The sequence below is a fragment of the Eubalaena glacialis genome, chromosome 5, assembly GCF_028564815.1.
Source record: "Eubalaena glacialis isolate mEubGla1 chromosome 5, mEubGla1.1.hap2.+ XY, whole genome shotgun sequence".
Classification (NCBI taxonomy): domain Eukaryota; kingdom Metazoa; phylum Chordata; class Mammalia; order Artiodactyla; family Balaenidae; genus Eubalaena; species Eubalaena glacialis.
In genome coordinates, this window is record NC_083720.1 from 3,412,459 (window position 1) to 3,431,946 (window position 19,488).

Sequence of the window (19,488 nt, forward strand, 5' to 3'; positions counted from 1 at the left end):
AATTCTGCCTTCCCTCTGGGTGAAAGCACATCATTGTCTTCATTCATATTTTCACATCAACCCCGGTGACCTTAAACCCGGGAGAAAATGCTAGGTGTTTATGCTGTTGCTGATCTTGTTAACAGTCTGATGAGGAACATACTCCCTTTACAGATGAGAAAAATGAGGCTCAAGGCACATTGGCATGTGAAGGGCACATGAAGGGCGCCTTCTGCTGGGTGCTCCAGGTCACAGCAGGTTGGAGGGAGGTAGGGCCTCGACTTGACCTTGCACAAACAGATCCCCACCTGGCTGCCGACAGGTCCCACTACCTACACAGCCTGTGACTGACAGTCCCTCCCCAACCAGGCGCTGGGCACCCAAGGAAGCACAAGCGGACTGCTCTCAAGCTCCCCCAAAATGCGGTGGGATCACGGATGGTGCAGACCCTAGTCCGAGGGGCATCTTACATCCCCTGAAGACTCTCAGAGCTGCCTAGACCCACCTCTCCTCCGTTCAGGAGGAAGACCTTCCGTGGCCTGCTTGAACCCCTCTGCTGATGGAGAGCTCCCTTCTCCCTGAGGTGAGCTTTCCCTTCTCTTGAGAACTCGGCCGGAGAATTCAGCTTCATGCCGAGACACACCCACCTCCTTGCAGCTCCCACCCGTCCGTTATTTGGAGGCGATGGGTTGCTGTGGCTCCGCCATGATGATGAAGATGATAGATGCTGCGCATACTTGAGATGGTCACTCTCCCTCTCTGAGCCTCAGTTTCCTCATCCAAAGCTAGGGGCCAACCTGGACTTGGTTCTCCAAGGGTGGAGACAGCGTGCTGGCAGGGAGCTTCAGGGCCTCGCAGTCAGGAGGGGCGCTGTGTGACCCTGGGCAGGTTGCTTTCCTTCTCTGTTTGGGAAAGTGGTTGGGAGAGTCTTCAGGGACCCCCCCCACAAGGAGCACGAGTTTTATCCCCAGCCCCAGGGACTCCTCCAGGAGGGGCCACTTGTCCCCGCTTCCGCACGTGGCTCAGCCCTGTGCCTGGCCCGCGGTCGTTGCTGAGCATGTACACAGTAAGTGTGCAGTGAACCTAAGTGAGAAGGTGACTGGATGGACCCAGTGGAGACACTGTTTCTAAAACTGGGGCAGCAGGGCTTCTGGGCTGTGTGCCTACTGTGTGCCAGATGCACTCCCATCTCACGCCTACTCTGCTGAAAGAGGAGGTTGGGGCCTTGCTGCCCGGGGCCCCGGCCACCAAAGGAACAGAGAAGGACTGCAGCCCAGTTGGCCTGGGGCTCAAGCCAGCCGAGCACTGGCCTCCAGCCGCCTGCTCCTCGCCTTGGCCACAAACGGGGGGCTGGCACACAGCTTCTCTTCATGCTCAGAACCTGGAGGTAGGGTTTGTTTTTGGTTACAGATACAGAAGAGACTGAGGGTCTGAGAGGCTAAGCGACTTGATCAGAGTGACTCAAACTTTGGTTCAGGTTTCTGTAGCCTGCGGTTGCTGGAGCTCTTCCTGTAGCAATAGGCACCATTAATAGGAAACAGGCCACTATTGGCCCTGGATCTGGCACTGCGCTGAGCCCTCTGCTTCTCGAATCCTCACTTCAACCCAGATGCAGGGATTATCAGCCTCGCTTTAGCTGCGACCAAACTGGGGCTCAGAGAAAGAAACTTTCTCACCCCAAACCCCACAACCTCTAAGTGGGGAGCTGGGATTTGAACCCAGATGTTGGACAGCCGAGCCTCGCCTGGACCTCCAGGTCTGCCGCCCGAGAGCAAGGGGTCCCAGGAGGCCAGAGCCCCCAGGGGGGCCTGGGGTGGGGAGCCGGGACCCCAGGCGGGAGGGGCAGGGGCACGACAGCTTGTGGAAGGTCAGGGAAGGCACGGGTTCCGAGGCACGTGGTGGGCCAGGAGTGACCCGGCCACTGTCCCCACCCCCTGCGGCGAGGCTGCAGGCTCATGACCTCAGAGAGCTCTGTCCTCGGGGTTATCGTGACGGGGCTTCCTGCTGCATCCAGCGCAGGCCATCACGCCTCCGTGTTTCCAATTACAGCTGGCCTCCTCCTACCTTCCAAACCCGCCCAGCCCACAGAGAAGGCAGCCTGGGGTCAAGGTTAGATAGAAGGTTTGTTGGGACCTGCTCCTTCCCCCAGGAGGTGCCAGTTCTGGAAAGCTCTCTGCTGCCCCCTCGTGGGGGAGGCCTGGGAGGGGCCTGCAGCGTGGCGGGGCCTCTCTGGGGCTCCCCGACCCCAGGACCAGAGGAAGGATGATGGATCCCCCCTGCCCTCCTCCCCCGGGCCTTCCAGGCTCTGCATCCTGGGCGCAAAACCAAACCAGGGCTCTCCTGACTCGGGAGCCCCTCTCCAGGCTCCGTTTTTTCTGTTAATGGGGAGGATGGGAAGTACAATGACTGCTTCACGGTCCAGGAGATTTCTTTGGGGACACGAAAATGTTTTGGAACTAGACAGAGTGCTGGTTGCACAACATTGCAAATGCACTAAGTACCACTGAATTGTTCACTTTAAATGGTTGATTTTATGTTATGTGCATTCCATCGCATCAAAAAGAGAAGCTTCGGGACTTCCCTGGTGGTCCAGTGGTTAAGAATCCAAGCTTCCACTGCAGGGGCATGGGTTCCATCCCTGGTCGGGGAACGAAGACCCCATATGCCACACAGCCAAAAAAGAAAAAAAAAAAGAGAGAGAGAGAAGCTTGGAATAGTGCTGTGGGGTGGGTAAGAGCCACTGGGGATGCCCACGGCCTCTGAACCCGGCACCCTGTCTGGAAGTCGGGGAGCTGATTTCAACCCTGCCTAGATTCCTGGTCCTTGGCGGATTGCTGGGAGGGAAGGGGAGAGAGAGGGCGGGGGAGGGCTGAGGTAGATAGCCCAGGTAAGCCTTTAAATACACTCAGCAGTGGACTCCACGTCGGGCTGGAGGCCCTGACACCACGCGTCCTGAGGGCCGACTGGGGGCTGGAGGTGGGACTGGCCAGGCTGGGCAGGAGGACACCCAGGTGGGGGGCACTTGGACCCCCTTCTCCTGTCTCCATCAGTTTCAGGACACAGAATTGGGGTAGAGAGGTATGGAACCATGTACCCGCCCTTGGGTCTTAATGGGACATATCACATGGGGCAGGCTGCCAGGGTGGTGCAGTGGTTACTATGCTGGGCTCTGGAGCTCTGCCCCTACCTACCTGCTGTGTGACTGCAGGCAACAGACCTAACCTCTCTGTGCCTCTGTTTCTTCAACTGTAAACAGATATAACAGTCCCGACCTCACAGGGTGGTTTGAGGATTAAAGGCAGACAGAGCGCAGTGCTGGACATTCAGTGAGGGTCCAGGGAAGGGAGGAGAGGCCCAGGGAATCCCACGACCTGAAACTGGGGGTTGCGGGAAGGACTTGCCCAAGGCCACACGGTGAGTGACCGGCTGGGGGGACCTGGCCTGGGTCAGCTAGACTCACAGTGCTGCCCACTCACACCCGAGGACGGGATGCAGCAGCAGGGTGGCCCCTGGGGACAGGACCCAGTCCCCAGACACTCACCAGGAGGCAGCCCAGGGAGGGGAGCCTGAGGACTCCAGGTTTCTGCAAAAAACATTTATTGCTATTTGACCCCTGCCCTCGTGCCCCCATTTCCCAGGAAGCGAGCCCCCTGAGACACTGGGACAGACGGAGGCCACGGCTCAGGACGGGGGCCCGGGGACCAGCCAGGCCGCCCGCCCGCAGCACCGCCCAGGGGCCAGGTGTCCCCGGCGGACGTTGAGCTCGGTGGCAAAGGTCCGAGCCTTCTGGTAGAAGAACAGGGACTTCTCACGGTCCAGGAGGAAGTTGTGGTAGATGGCAGCCAGGCGCGTGTAGATCTTCATCTGTGCCTTCTTGTCGCCCAGGTCCACGGCCGCTGCCAGCGCCAGCTGGTAGTACCCAGCTGCGTCGAGCGGGTCCTGCAGGGGAGACGGCATGTAACCGATGGGACAGCTCCGCGCCGGGGGCTTTGGGGGAGCTGTCTCCCCCAAGGCTGTGCCCGCCAAGCCCAGGGCTGGGCCCACGACAGGGCTCCAGGGGAACAGGACGCTTCATCGCCCCAGACGGGCCACAGCTTCAGTGCCTCTGGGCTGGCCCTGCCTGCTTCCCCCAAGGAGGCGCCCATCTTCTCCCGGGGCTGCCTGAGAGCGACTGGAGGTCTGCGGGGGCCTGGACCGGGGTCTCGCTGGCCCTGGTCCCTCCTGCGCTCTAGACCCACTGGTCCTCCCCCTTCCTGGAGCCAGGGCCTCGAACCTCGTAGCACCCAGCGTCCCCTTGTCCTGGAAGCCTCTTCCCTGCTCACCCCTGGGGCCTGGGGGGACATCTGTGGCTTCCCCTTGGGCTGAGCTGGGGTCTGACCAGCTGCTCTGAGAGCCCACAGCAGGGCTACCCCAGCCCAGGGTGGCCATGGCTTGGCTTCCTCCAGCCCATGTCCACACTGATGCCAGCACGAACGGCCTTTCCCGGGCCAGGCCCAGCGCAAAGCCGCTCACGGGCGTCATCTCAGAATCCCCTGCGACTCCAAGGGGGCGTGCCTCCCCCCAGGACATGGGATCCCGTTTCAGACACATCTTTGCCTCAAATCCAACATCCCCAGGCTGGCATGTTCCCCCACCCCCGCCAACTCCTGTCTCCCACCCCTGCCTCCCCAGGTCCTCTACCCGAGGTCACCCAAGGGACTGCTCTAAACCCAAACCCAGCCCGGCCACGCCCTGCTCACAATGGCTGCCCAGGACAGAGGACAAAGTCCAAAGTCACCAAGCCCTGGCCCCTCACTGCCCGCCCCCCACCCCCACCCCGAGCAAGGACCCAGAAGACAATTAAAGCAGGTGTGTGTAGCAGTTCAGTGACACTGTCCCAGCCCCGGCCCTGGCCAGGCACAGGACCCTGTGTGGATGGCAGGGGCGGGGCGGCCCACAGGGCTGATTCTGGGACTACAGGACCACAAGGGTTGACCAGCACTGAAACAGAGGGAAGCTGTGGGAGCCTGGGAAGCACCTGACTCAGCCTGGGGTGGGATGGGAGGGCTTCCTGGAGGAGGAGACATCCCAAATAATGGAAGGAATTGGCCAGAGTGGGCGGTTGAGGGTGGTGGTATGCATTCCTGTGCATGTGTGCACATGTGTGTGTAGAAGCTAGCGGGTGGCAGACCCAGAATTCACACCCAAATCTTTCCTAGTCCAAGCCTCGCTCTTTCAGCTATGACCCACCACACACAGGCTAAAGATGGTCCTGCCTCTGTCTAGCCCCTCTTTCTCCTTCCCATCCCTGTCTCACGCAGGAGAGCCCCTGGGTCACACGCAGAGCATGAGGGGGCCGCTTTCCCTGCTGGGCACGTGGAGAAGGATGTGAGGTGAGGGAATTCCAAGGCCTCAGCGTGGTAAAGGCAGGCATGGCCTTGGCAGGGCGATCACGGTGAGGCTGTGGACGGTAGCGCAGCCTGGGAAGCCCATTTGGAGGGAAGCGGAGGAGTTCTCTGCCCCCTGACCCCAGCTGCCCGGCCAAGGGAACCTGGCCTCAGCTGCAGCCCTGCGCTTTCCTTCCTGTACGGAGTGACCGTGGAGAGATTAGCCCCCGTCCCCAGGGCTCCCTCCCAGTGTCAGGGGCCAGCGAGCGTTCCGCCTGGGCTTAGATCAGACACGTGGGGTCTGGAGCTGACCCTGGCCTGGCTCACCCCCCTTCCCCATCTTGGGCAAATCTGTTCACCTCCCCAGCCTCAGTTTCCCCTTCTTGTTTTGAGCTGAGGAACCTCACACGGCTCCCTGCTGAGGTACAGAACTGATCATGCAGAACCTGGGGTGGCCCGTGCTCGATGTGGCCCTATCCTCAGACCGTCCAGGGGCAGAGGGCTCTGGGCGTACAGAGAGGTTGGCTCAGGAGAGGCTGGCCCCAGTCCTGCTCCACCACCAGGCCCCCTGTCCAGGAGGGGGGGCCCTGATGCGGAGAGAGTGAGCAGGGTCGCAGGGCCCCAGGGTTCCAGGGTGTCAGCCTCAGAGTCCCAGGCCCACAGGGCCACAGGGCTGCAGAGTCCCAGGCGCTGAAGGCCCAGCGCGCTGCTCCCCATCCTGCCGTAATTAGCTGCCCACTCCTAGCCTCAGTCTCCTCCCTGTCCTGTGGGGTCACCAGCTCCTCCCGCAGCAAAGCATTTGAAGAGGCAACCACACAAATCCTGGACAGCACGGAGCCCGGACAGCACGGAGTCTGGACAGCATGGAGTCTGGACAGCACGGAGCCCGGACAGCACAGAGCCTGGACAACATGGAATCTGGACCCCGGTGGGGCTCAGCTGCAGGGGTCATCACTGCCCTTGGGACCCCCCAGCACTGCCTGGCCCTGACACAGCGGAGGCTGAAGTGACCACTTCTGACCACCATGTGTCACCAGTGCACAGCCAGGTCTGCCCTAGGCAGGGGGTTACCTGCAGGGAATGGGGGATCTTCCAGGGCCGCCCCAGCTCCTAGATGCCATTAGTTGGGGAGGGGAAAGGGAAGAGCTCAGCCCCTGGGCTGGGGCACCCTCACCCCTCAACCAACAGAGAGCAGGGATGCTGCACAGGTGCTACGCTAGACCCAGAGTGGGGGTGATGGGGGGTGTCTGCCCGTGCCGGGAGTGGCGGTGAACAATAGAGGAGACATTTCCAGGCCCTTGTCTGCATCCACTGCGGGGCTCAGAGACAAATGGAAAAGCGGTCCGCTTCTCCTCCCAGCCCTGCAGCTCTGACAGGGCAGCGGCTCAGCCAGGGTGCTTGAGTGGTATCCCTGCCGTAAAACCTGTGGCACCCCACCTTGAGCCCCAGTTTCCCTCTCTGTGAAGTGAGGTGATAATAGTGTCTCTACCCCCATCCAGGTGATGTGAGGATTCCAGGAAGGAAGAGCTCTGCACAGACTGGCAAGCTTCCTGGAGGAGATGCCAGGGTTTGGGTTGCACTTTGCAACGTGGGTGTCTGGGAATAATGGTGACCCTTCCCCTGCCCCAGGAATGTCTTTTTCCCCCTCCCCGAATATTTTGTGGCTAATTCCTGCTTGACTGTCGAGACTCAGCTTTGCAGTCACCTCCAGGAGCCCCCTGCCGCCACTACACTCCATTTCGTCCTTTCCCCAATGGCCGCCTCATCTGTTCGCACGTCAGCTTTCTGCACTGGCCCTGAGCTCTAGAGGGCGGGGCCTGATGCGCAGGGGAACTCAGAGAGTGTCCGCTGGCCTCGCCTGCTCTTCACAGGAAGCCCAGAGCTCCGGGGAGACCACTGGGACCAGAGAAGGACCTGGACCCAGGCCTCCCCGGTGTGGGTGCACAACGGCCCCCTCACCCCAGCCTCCCAGCCCTGCCTGCGCCCGCCCACCTTGAGGTCGTAGAAGATGATGTCGCCGAGCACCAGATACACCTTCACGTAGTACAGGGTCTCCTCGTCAAATTCCAGCGGCGAGGTGCAGAGCGAGAGCGCCTTGAGGTAGAAGTGCTCAGCCAGCTCCCCGCGGCCCAGCTGCTGGTGCAGGGCGGCCAGCCGATGGTAGGCCACGCGCTCGTTCAGCCGGTCCCCTGGGGACGCAGGGAGGGGCCACGAGTGAGGACACGGCTGCTCAGGGCGGCGGGGCACAGGCCAGCCAGGAGCACACGGGCCGTCACCGTCTCCGAGCTCCAGCCAGCCCCTTCCTGGCCCCAGACTCACCCTTCCCATCTGTAAAGGGGACCTGATAAGGCCCGCTCCCCATCCGCCTCGGGGATGCGGCAAAGTCATGCGTCAGGAAGCCCTGGCTCTCACCCTGCACGGACCCTCCTGGACAGGGGGCTTTGCTTACTGTTTTGACGGGAGAACCCAAAGTCCTGCCGTCTGTGCACCTGCAGGTGCCAGGGCTCCGGTCAACCTGCAAACACGACCTTTGGCCTCCCGCTGTACAGTCAGCGGCCCCTACCCCGTCCTCGGGGAGTCACCACACGAGGCTGTCTCCAAGATCCTCCCCCTTCCAGGGCTCCCGTGCTGAGCACCTACTGTGTGCCCAGCCCTCTTGGGCTCCCTGTCTCGGGGAAGACAGACGGCCTGGATCAGCGCATTAGGGACAGAGGGATGCCGGGCATGGAGGAACCGGCCTCCGGAAAGGGGACTGGGATTTGGCCAGCCAGCAGGGGCTGCTGGCGGCGAGTGGGGAAGGGACAACGGGAGGGGACAGCAGGCAGAAAGGCACGGGGTGGGCCCGCCTGGCAGGTTCGGGAGCGTCAGGAGTGCTGCTGCCCGTCTCAGCAGCCTGGCCCGCAGGAGAGGCGCCTGCAGCCTGGGAGACCCGCGGCCGCGCTCAGACCTCAGAGGTGGAGGCCCTGGGCCCGGGGTGGGGCTTACCCAGGGTGACGCTGAGCGCCAGGGCCGTGTGGGCGAACTCCAGGCCCTCCCGCGGCGCCTCCGTCTCGGCCAGCAGCGCTGCCAGCTTGTTGCAGAGCCGCAGCTCGGCCTCCTGGCTCCCCGTGGTCACGGCCAGGGGCAGCGCCCGGTCCTGCGAGCACAGGCGGGCGGGTCAGGCCTCCACCCGCAGCAGCCAGCCAGGCCTGGTACCCTCCTCAGAGCCCCAGTCCTGCCCCCACTAACCCACTGGAGCTTTACACAGCTCTGCCCCCCCCCCCGGGAAAGGTCAGCGCAGAGTGGTGTGACACCCCCAGCGTCACTGGGCCATGAGCAAGCTGGGTGTGAGCCTTGCCCATCGAGCTACACCACACACACTCAGACCAGCCCTGCCCCTCCTGGGTGATGGGCGCCTGACCAGGAAGGTCCAACACCCCTCTAGGCTCTAAATACGCCGCGTTTATCTGTCCCCTGGGGCTGAGCCACACGCACGAGCTGGGCAGACGGACGGGGAGAAGCTGCCCTCCCTGGCAGGCACATGCAGACCTGGGCCTTGGTCCGGGTCCTCCCCCTGATGTGCTGTGTGTCCTTAGGCACGCCCCTGTGCCTCTCTGGGCCTGTTTATTCATCTGTAAAATGGGGACAGTCCTCGCATCCCAGGGTTGTTTGGATCACTGGGATGCATGTCCTACAATGGTCCTTCCTTGCTCTGTCCCTCCCAGGCTGGGGATGGAGGCCAAGATCATCCCTGACCAAACCACTGGGAAACTAAACATGTGCGTGGGGGACCCTGCCTCCAGAAGGGATGCCCCCTGAGGCCCACCTGCCTGGACCCACGGCAGCCGCTCACCCGGTAGAAGGACACGGCTTTCTCCCGCTCCCAGGTCCCATTGAAGAAGATGTCTCCAGCCGCCTCAAAGAGCTGCAGCCCCAGCTTGGGGTCCCCTGTGTACAGGGCCGCGTTCTGTGCCACCTGTGGGGATGCAGTAACTCTCATGGGACCCCCAGTGACCCGGCAGGGAGAGGTGGCCGGACCCGCTGGGGGAAGCTCACAGCCACCTGCCGGCCACCCGGGACCCTCTGTCACACCGACACGGAGTGAGGGTTCTTTCCCCTCATACACCTCAGTCCCTGTGCATGCGGGGCCCTCGTCATCTGCTGGCATGAGGACAGTCATCTAAGCCCTGTGTCCCAGGAGGAGGCCTTTCCAGCTGAGGCCCCAGGAGCCGGCACGTGTGGGCTGGGGAGGCACTTGGGACAGAGCTCAGAGCCAGCCTCCAAATCCCGCCGGCCATGCCCAGACCACAGCATCCTCTGCTCGGCTTCACCTGGGGCTCCCAAATCCTGGCTCCTTGGGCCCCCCTATTTTCCCTCCCGAGCACTTAGGGACACCAGACCGCATGTCCACTTGTCTCTCCCACCAGAGGACTGAGGCTGTCGCTCCTCTGCTGCGTCCAGGGCTTCGCACGTGCCTGGCGCATAGTAGGTGCTCAGAAAAAAACGCTGAGTGACTGAGGGGACCAGCCCTGGTCCGCAGTCCAGCCACACCCAGCGGCTCGCAGCCCAGACCTTGCTGCACTCCCGGGCACCGCTGGGCCTTTGCACCTTTGAGTCCTGGTGCAGGAATACCCCATATCCCTACCACCGCCCTGCAATTCAAACAGCCTCCGTGACCCCAGGCTGACCGAGCTCACCCCCGGCTCCTTTCTGTGTCGCAGCCCTGGCCCCAGGCGGCACTGCTCGCAGAGGAGGCTGCACCCTCCACCAGCCGCCAGCTCCTGATCTGGGTCGTCAACCCCTGCCTGGCCCAGGGGAGGTACACAGCAGGTGCCCAAAAAGGAAAAAACCCATAAGGCTCTTGGGTCTCTCAGTTTGTCGCAAATCACGTCATGTTTGAGAAACTGTCAAAAAAGGACCTTCTGTGATAAATGTGCTTTTTAAGGAGAAATGCCGTGCGCTGCTGAAGCAAGTCCTGTGCGTCAGCTCAGTGGGCACAACATTTGCACATTTATTGAGCACTTGCTGTGTACCGACACAGTCGGGGGCACTGTCCCCGGAGCCTCTGTCCCCAGAGCTCAGATGGTTACGGAAGATGCTGGAGGTCTGGGGCGGCGGGGGGTGGCGCGGGCACCTGGCACGCGGCGGCTTAGGGGTGAGTGGGTGGGTGGGTGAGTGACCGCGCGCACACGCCCGGAGCCCTCGCACCTGGATGTAGAGATCCACCAGCTCGTGCTGCTGGAGGATGTAGTAGATCTTCCCCGCCTGCAGCCAGGCGTATGCCTCCTTCTCTTTCCTCTGCAGGTCGATGAATATCCCCAGACTGCGCTTGGTGTAGTCCAGCGCGGACTTGTAGGCCCTGGAATTAGATGTGGGCGGTCAGAGCAGGTCTCCCAGGCCGGCCGCCCGCGGGGAGTGGACGGGGCTCTCCCCAGGGCTGTCTGGTGACCGTGGACCTGGAACGTCAGGAGCCGGAACAGAGCCTGCCCTTCCCAGGCTGTTGGGAGATCCGGGATGAACATACAGCAACTCGTCCAGCAAAGAGGAAGGAGGCCCTTGGGACGGAAACAGGCAGCCACGGGGCAGGAGAAGCGTGCTGTTTGTCTGCCTCACTTCCCCAAACACAGGCCCATGTCACTTCCAGACGCAGCAGGGACTGTGGCCACCGGGCAGAAATTTAGAGATCGTCCAGGCTACTGGTTCTCACACCAAGGGAGCATCGGAACCACCCAGGGGGCTGTTCAGACACAGATCGCAGGGCTCTGCTCCCAGAGCTGCTGACTCAGGATGTCTGGAGTGAGGCCTGGGAATGTGCATTTCCCACCAGCGCCCCGGCAAGGTGGAGGTTGCTGATCCGGGGTCCCCACTTTGTGGAGCATCGATCTAGGTCGCTGGCCCATTGGTCCTGCTGTGAAACCGAGGCCCGAGGATGAGGGGCAGAGGCCAAGACTGGCACCTCTCCTGAGTCCTGGGGAACCTGGCTCCTTCCCTGCTCTCGGGGAGCGCCCACGCTGGATGGGGTGTTGTGAGACTCTGCCAGCCTGCAGGCTGTGTGGTCCAGCCATTTGTCACCCACCCCCGGTCAGGATGCTCTGGGTGGGCTTCACATGTGATTCTGAAATCCTGTCCCAGGGAAGCAGGTGGGACAGTCAGCTGTCTCCAGTGGATGAGAATCCTCTGGGCACACGTGGCTGCTGTCCTCACATCTGAGGGGACAGACGAGGACCAGACTACCTCGTCCAGAGCTGGGCCGGTGAGAAAAGACTCAGGGCAGACAGCGGTCAGATTCCAGAATCCACCACAGCAGGAGGAAGGGTCCAGAAACACATGCTCTGCCTCCCTTGGGGATGAGACCAGGCCTGCTGGCTCAGAGCCCGTCTGACACTAAGGGATGAAATGGCCCCTGAGGAGGGGCTGTCCTAGGACGGTGGTCCAGCATCCTCACCACCCTTCCCACCCCCAGGGCCAGCCCTCACCGCTCGGTGCCCAGGGACAGGTAGAGTTGGCTGATGGCCTCCAGGAGCTGCCCCTCCAGCACCTTGTCGGCCACCCTGCGGGCCAGCGAAAGCTGGAACTCGTGGTAGACGACGCACTGGGCCTCACTGGGCATGACTGTGCTGTAGAAGTGACACAGCCGCTGGACGGCGTGCAGCTGGCCTGGGCGGGAGACAAAAGGAAAAGGCCCCCATCATGCATCACAGCAACGTTTGCAGGGTCAAAGTCCCCTGCAGGGTGCCCGCCTCTGTGAGCTGGGGTCATTGCACATGCAGACAGGCTGAGTGTCCTGCTCAAGGTCACACAGCCGGCGAGCATCCCGAGACAGGGCCAGGCCAGGCACGTCACAGGGGCTCGAGGTACAGCACCGACCACTTTTATAACCCTAAGGCTGGGCCGTCCTGGCCGGGCTCTCCCACCGCACCAGGATGCTGTTTCTGCTTCACAAAGCTCCTCCCAGCCAAACAGGGGCTGCCCTCACACTGAGCGGACAGGGCAGGGATCACCGACACCCCCATGTGGCAGAGGGGCAAGCTGAGTTCAAAGCTGGAGCACACGGCATGCGGTGGAGAAGGGATTCAAATCCAGCTCCGGTATTCCAGAGCCGATGCTCCTTCATGAAGCCGGGCTCCAAGCCCTCAGCCACACTTGCCTCTCCTAAAACCAGAGGGTTGGGAACCGTTGGGAGCTTCCACTATTAAACATGACCCGGGGATGAACAAGCCAAGAGAAGACTTGAACGACACCGCGAACCGACCAGACCTAACAGACCACAGAACATGCCCCCAGCAACAGCTGAACACGTGTTCTTCACGTGCCCACGAACATTCTCCAGGACGGACCAGAGGCTGGATCACAAAACTATTCTCTGTAAACATAAAAGGATTGAAATCATGCGAAGCATGTTCTCCAGGTGCAATGGAATGAAATCAGAAATCAGTAACAGAAGGAAGTTTGGGAAATTCACAGATCTGTAGACATGAACAGCATATTCCTCAATCACCAGTGGGTCAAGGAAGGAAACTAGAAGATATTTGAGATGAGTGAGCATAAAAGCACAGCACACCACAACTTAGGGGATGCAGAGAAAGCAGTGCTTAGAGGGACTTTATTACTGTAAATGCCTGTGTCAAAAAAAGAAGAAAAATTTCAAATCAAAACCCTAAACTTCCCCCTTAAGAAACTAGAAAAAGAAAAGTTAATTAGACCCAAAGCAAGCAAAAGGAAGGAAAAATAAAAGTTCAAGCGGAAATGATAAAATAATAGAGAATAGAAAGATAGAGAAAATCAATGAAACCCAGTGACGGTTCTTTGAAAAGATTAACAAAATTGACAAATCTTTAGCTGGACTGACCAAGAAAAAAAAGAAAGAAGATGAAAATGACTAAGACCAGGAGTGAAAAAGGGGACATTACTACCGATCTCACAGAAATAAAGGGCATGCTATGCACAATTTTATGCCAACAAATTAGATAACCAAGATGAAATGGACAAATCCTAGAAAGACACAAACTACTGAAAGGGGCTAAAAAAGGAGCCAGACCAAGCACTGAGTGACCCTGGGGTGTCACCCTAGCCCTTAGTCTCCTCACTGTTCAATATGGGGGAGGAGCAAACAACATGACCCTCTGGGTCCCCCAGCTCTGCATTCCCAAGTCTGAATCCCCCATTGCCCGGGTTTGGGGAGGTGGGTCAAAGGAGGTTTCTGATAAGCACACGGGGGGGCCACATTCCACTGACGAGCCCACCAGGACCTGCCTGAGGGCACGGGGTGGGTCAGGGACCCAGCTCTTGGTTCCTTCTGGAGGTCCAGAGGGACTCCTTCCAGCCTCAGTGAGTGGTCTACATCTCTCAGTGGCTCCCCAGCACTCAGGGAAAACACCAAACCACAGCCTGGGCTCCTGGGCCTCTGCCTAGCTTCCCACCTGAGGTTCTCACCACACCCCACCTGACCCTCCCACTCCAAACTTTGAACCTCCCTGCGTGGCCCAGCTCACTCACCCCAGGGCCTTTGCACTGGCTGCTCCTTCTGCCAGACCCCCATCCCGTGCTTGGCTAAACCCTCCTCATCCCTCAAGTCCCAGACTAATCAGACTGCCCCGACCCACGAGTTGAGGCCTGGTGCTGCCCATATTTAAGCTGAGCTCCTGCTTTTGTGGCTCTTGTGACCCAGGCATCTGTTTCCCATGCTTGGCCGCCAGCCTCCAGTGAGGACCACTCAGGTCCATTTGCAGGTGGAGCCCCGCACAGAGCCTGGCGTATTCACACAAGTAGCTGTTGGACGAAGCAACTGCCCTGCACCCTCTGTGCAGGGGAGATGCCAGGTGTGCAGGGCTTTGGGAGATGCCAGCACCAGCTAAAGCACCCAGCATTCAAGGCCCAGGTGGCTCCTCGGCACGGCTGCCCCCGCCTGGCCTGAGCTACGTCCAGGGTCACCACTGCCCATTTGCCGGAGACTGCCAGGATTCCCGGCCTCGGGACTTTCAATGCACAAAGCAGGACAGTCCCAGGCAAACCAGGATGAGTCGTTTGCCCTGGTGACATCTGGCCCAGCGTGGGACACCCTCCAAGCGTCTGCAAACATCTGCTGGTTTCCAGTACTCAGCATTGTCAGTGCAAAAACAACTGCTCGCCTCTGAATCGCAAACCCCAGGTGTGTTCTGAACAGAGATGGAAAGAAAACGTGTTTTCTTTCTTTCCAGGAAGCCAGTGTGCCCCACACTTACTCTCCAAATGGTCCGTCTCCACGGCGACCAGAAAGGCCCACTCGTAGTAGCACTTGCCCTGCCGGGTAAGGGCCCTGCGGGTGCACAGGTGACCCAGCCGCAGGAGCACCTGGGTGAAGTCTGGGCCGCACTCTCCGCTGGGCAGCCGCGAGAAGAGCTTCACGGCCTCCAGGAAGTAGTGCTGGGCCAGCCTGCCGGCGCCGGTCTGCAGGCACAGGGTCCCGAAGTTGGCCAGGACCACCGCCTTGTTCCGCTGGCGACCCAGGCGCCTGGCAACCCGCAGGGCGCGGTAGTACCCCTCGGCCGCCTGCCGAGTCCTGCCCATCCTCTTCAGGGCAATAGCTACCATGTTGGCGATCACGCCCTCCTGGTCCAGGGAGGCCACCGCCGCCTCCAGGATGGACTCCAAGATGTCCAGGGCTGCCGGGATCTGCCTGTGAAGCACGTGCAACCAGGCGAGGGCCACCAGGCGGTCCACAACCGTGCGGCCGCCAGTCTGGGCGTCCGTCTCCGCGGCCCGCGTCATGAAGGCAATGGCCCTGCCCTGTTGCCCGTGCTGGCTGTGCAGCCGGGCCAGGCTGGCGTAGATGGGGCCGCGCAGCGCCTGCCCCGCGCCCAAGTCCGGGGAGGCCAGGGCCCGCAGGAGGTAGGGGGCGAGCTGGGCAGGGAGGCGGGGGAGCCGGGGGCTGCTCCGCAGGACCAGGGCCGCGCTCCGGAGCGCGCTGTCCAGCGAGCCCCGTGCCCGCCGCGAGGCCACCTTGACGCAGCTCAGCGCCAGCTGCGGGAGGCACTTGCGGCTGTAGACGTCCGCCAGCAGCAGGTAGCAGTCTATGGGCCACGAGGCGCCCGAGGCCCCCCAGGCCCTGTGCAGCTGCAGCAGCCTCTCCAGGAAGGGCAGGGTCTCCTCGGGCTGCTTGACGCGGGCGTGGTGCTTGGCCAGCAGGAAGCAGGCCCGGGCCTCGGCCTGCGGGCTGCGGGCGCCGATAGCCCTCCGCAGGCCAAGCTTCAGGAGCCCCGACTCGGCCTCCGAGCCGCCCACGTGCCCGGGCGTCCCCAGGAGCAGGGCCAAGGCCTTGGGCACCACCTGCGCACACTTCTCCCTGTTCTTCTGACGCAGGTGGACAGCGGCCAGGCCAGTGTACACGGCCGCCACCAGGATGAGGTCTCCGAAGCGGCCCCCCAGCGCCCCCAGGGCTTCCTCGAAGTACACGCGGGCCTGGGACAGCTTCAGCCGCCTCATGCACAGCCGCCCCAGCAGGAAGCAGAGCCTGGCCAGGGCCATGGGCAGCCCGGCCTTCTTGGCCACCCCCCGGGCCTCAGCCAGAAGCCGGGCCAGCTCCTCTTCGTCGGTGAAGCCGCCGAACACGCTGCTCAGCCGGGGCAGGGAGAGGTCATACAGGCCCTGGAAGCCGGCCTCGAAGCCGGGCTTGTCCAGGAACAGCAGCAGGGAGCCCAGGGCCTCCAGGTCAGCCTGGTCATCCCCAGCGTCCAGGCGGAAGGAGGGCTCCTTGGTGTCCGGCGAGCTCACACCACTGGAGGCCCCATGGACGCCCGGGGACCCTGGCTCCTTGGGGCAGCCCCAGCAGGACTTGGTGTCCGGCGAGCTCGCACCACTGGATGCCCCGTGGATGCCCGGGGACCCTGGCTCCTCAGGGCAACCCCGGCAGGACTTGGTGTCCGGCGAGCTCGCACCGCTGGAGGCCCCGTGGGCACCCGGGGACGTTGGCTCCTTGGGGCAGCCCTGGCAGGACTTGCATCTTTCTAGGACATTCTTCACCTTCTGCAGGGTCTCACGTGGCTCTGGGTGCAGGCAAGGCGGGGGCATCTCTGCAAGTGACCAGAATGCCCACATGGGTTAGAGTGTGACCTGAGTCCAGGCTGGGCCAGGGGCGTCCCTCCCCGAGCCGCAGGGTCCCTGTCACCTCTCCCACGGGGCTGCCCTGAGATTTCCGTGGATTGCGGAGCGCAGAGCTGGGCACAGTGCGGGGCCGCAGTAGGAGTGACTGCTGGGAGAACACGGGGCAGGTTGGCCACGCTTTTATCAAGTAACGCTCCTTACCTTTGTCCTTCCCTCTCAGCCAGGTGAGGCGCCCCCAGGAAATCAATCAGTAGCCAATCAGAGCTGCTGCCCAGCATGAGCTCAAAAGCACCCACAGAACTGACAGTGGCCTGTGTGTCCATCTGCCCGGCTCTAGCGTGGGGGTCATTCTGACAGAAGACACTGGGAATGGCTCCCAGAGCCCGGGGCGCCCCCTTCATCTTGGCTGGTTGGGGAATCTGAGGCTCACGGTCACTAAAGGGTTAAAGAGGAGTGCCGGAGAGTCTGGGGACAAGGAGGTGCCCACAGCTGCCCGCCAAGGGGCTGTTGGCCTTGGATGGACTCAACGCCCAGAGGCATGTTCAGCCTTGAGGAGCAAACAAGCTACATTTCCTGTAGCCAAAACATGAGCTTTGAAGGGGAATTTGTTTGGAAGGAAAGAACCAGGACCTAAAGACTCTTCTGTCTCGAGTTCACTTGTAGAAAAATATGTTCAAAACTGTCTATTAGTCTGTAAAGCCTAGGAATTTTAAAAATTAAATACGGTTGAGCGGCAAATGTGCGACTTGACCATGTACTTGATTAGCTAAGAAACGCCTGCATCCAGCGGAGGCGAGTGGGCTCCCCAGGGCATCTTCCCACATTATCCCGGTTATCCTGTCCCCGACAGCTGAGATCCTCCCTGAAGACAAGCCTGCAGAGGGTCTGGGGAGGAGGGAGGGCCCTGGAATAGCCCTGGGACCCCGGGGGCTGGCTTCCGGGCCTCTTCAACCAGATCCCAAAGTGGTCCTTCTGTGTTTGTGCTTAGATGGATCCCATCCCCAGGGAATCTCAAAGGGTCCTTGGCACCTGTGTCCCCAGGCTCTCCCTGATGCCGACCCCCTACTGTGGGGAGAGGGAGTGTGGAGGGAGAAGGAGGGGGTCTCCCTGAACCAGCCCCCACAGGAAAGAGCAGGTCCTCAAGGGACTTTTCCAACATAAGGCTCCAAATTCAGCAACCTGAACACCCCCTTCACCCCTCCAACCAGGGCCCGGGGCAAATTTCAGCTGTTCTAGGTTTCCTGAAAGGAACCCTGAACCAGGCATGAGCTCAGACAATGGCGGGGATGGTCCATCTTTGCTGGGGACAGTGCAGGGGGACCAGGCATGGGCTTGGCAATGGAGAGGTCACCCTCCCTACATGGGCACGGTGCAGGGGGGGCTGGCACGTTTGTTGGGGACCTGCTGCAGCAGTGGAAGGGAGCCTCACCTCCACCTCATCCAACGTTCCCCCTCCAGGTCCGACTCCCTGCCACCAGCCCTCCCCCACGGAGGAGTGAGGTCCGTGGCCAGCACCCATCCAAGCCCAGCTCTGCCCCCCCTGCCCGGCATCACCCCAAGGCCCAGCCCCATGACCGGAGGGACCCCAGGCCGTGTGGGAAGAACATACCATGTTCTTCCTGCTGCTCTGTCTCAGCTTCTTCTGTGTCTGAAAAGGGAGAGAAGGAAAGCATCACCCGCCGGCCAGCACCCTCTGTGTCCAGGGCCAAGTCGGGGTCGGGGGGGGGCCACACCAAAATCATAATGTCCCTGACACCAGCTCCCTGAGGGGAAACGGGCTGGGGCGGGGGTGGGGTGGGGCACTGGCCGAGAAGCCACGTCTTCCAGGATGTGTCCCCGTCCTGGCCCACCCCTGCAGGACTCCATCCTCCCTGAGAGGCTGCTGGCTTCTGCTGCTTGCCCTCTGGGAATAGGGGACGCGCTCCCCCCTGATCCCGTCAGCTCTCCCAGGGGCAGGGCGGCAGATCTGGGATTGAACCCCTCCTCTCCCACTGCCAGCGCTCCCCTGCGCCTCAGTTCCCACCTCCTGAAAATGGGCTGGCACTAATTGCCCACTGCGTTGCCATAGAAACCAAAGGAGAAAAAGAGCTGTTAAAACACAGGGGAAGTGTGAAGTGCTGCCAACTACACAGCATCCGGCAGAGAGGATCCCACAACATCCCGCAAACAAGGGTCCTAACGCGGCTTCCTCAGAAAGAGAAGAGATCGTGTGCCAGGCTGGCTTAAGCCTGATATGCCAAGGTCAAATTTAAGTATGCCTGTTTAGGAAGAAAAACTGATTTGTGGGATCTCGAAAGTTTAAATCTAATATTGGCGGGAAAAGCCTTATAACATGTGTCAGTAAGCAGGCAGAAAAGATGTGTGTGTACATATGCACATATGTGTGGATGTGTGTACATAGGTACACATATGTGTACATATGTGTGCAGATGTGTATGCATGTATTCACACGAGTGTGTGCATATGTATATGTACATCGTGGATGTGTGGGTATGTGGGTATATGTGTACGTGTATGGCTTTGGGTGTGTCTTTATGTATTCATGTGAGTGTGTGTGCATGTGTGTACATATATCTGTGTGGGTGCGTACACATGGGAGCATTTATCTCCATCCAGAGGGATGAAGGAATGAGCTGTAACGTTACATCCCCATGACCCGTGGGAGTTGGGGGTAAGTTTGCTCCAGCACCGTCCCCTCTGCTGCATTTCCTTTCGTTGTGGCTGCTGACACGCTTCCTTCATGTACGATTTGCACTGCAGCCCGAGGCCTGCACGCTGGCCCTGCCCCAGTGCAGCAGGGGGCCTTAGGCTGGCACCTGGAGTTAGCGGAGAAAAGGCTTTGCTGAGGCCCATCCTCGGGCAGCTGGGAGGCTCAGGCCCACTTTCCTGCATCTCCTGGCCCCTCACCCTGGCTCCTCTGTGTCTGGCCCGGCATGTCCCCACCTACCGGGAAGGCAGTGACAGCATCTATCTGATCACCTTTAAGAGCCCAGGGGCTGGCATTCATTACTGTGGCATGACAGAGGAAGCAGAACATTCCCGAAGGGAAGCGGGGTGGGTGCGGGGGAGGAGGGGCTGCCGCTGT

General features: G+C 60.9%; 1 protein-coding gene across 13 annotated transcripts in view; it reads right to left on the bottom strand.

Annotated features, from left to right (window-relative positions):
* Positions 1-3,559: 3,559 nt before the first annotated feature.
* Positions 3,560-19,488, bottom strand: part of SH3TC1 (SH3 domain and tetratricopeptide repeats 1) — a 50,659-nt gene continuing 34,730 nt past the window's right edge. For 5 of the 13 annotated variants that reach the window (XM_061191919.1, XM_061191918.1, XM_061191920.1 and 2 more), the window contains 10 exons: positions 18,013-18,051; positions 16,468-16,551; positions 14,546-16,372; positions 11,801-11,981; positions 10,533-10,683; positions 10,022-10,129; positions 9,151-9,300; positions 8,331-8,481; positions 7,338-7,534; positions 3,560-3,918 (listed from right to left, as the gene is read on the bottom strand). In XM_061191919.1, coding sequence (XP_061047902.1) covers positions 3,661-3,918; positions 7,338-7,534; positions 8,331-8,481; positions 9,151-9,300; positions 10,022-10,129; positions 10,533-10,683; positions 11,801-11,981; positions 14,546-16,372; positions 16,468-16,551; positions 18,013-18,051 — 3,146 coding nt within the window. In that variant the 3' untranslated portion in view covers positions 3,560-3,660. Of the gene's footprint in view, positions 3,919-7,337; positions 7,535-8,330; positions 8,482-9,150; positions 9,301-10,021; positions 10,130-10,152; positions 10,229-10,532; positions 10,684-11,800; positions 11,982-14,545; positions 16,373-16,467; positions 16,552-18,012; positions 18,052-19,488 lie in introns of those variants that run through there. The other 8 variants (XM_061191921.1, XM_061191922.1, XM_061191926.1 and 5 more) reach the window with 8 other exon arrangements.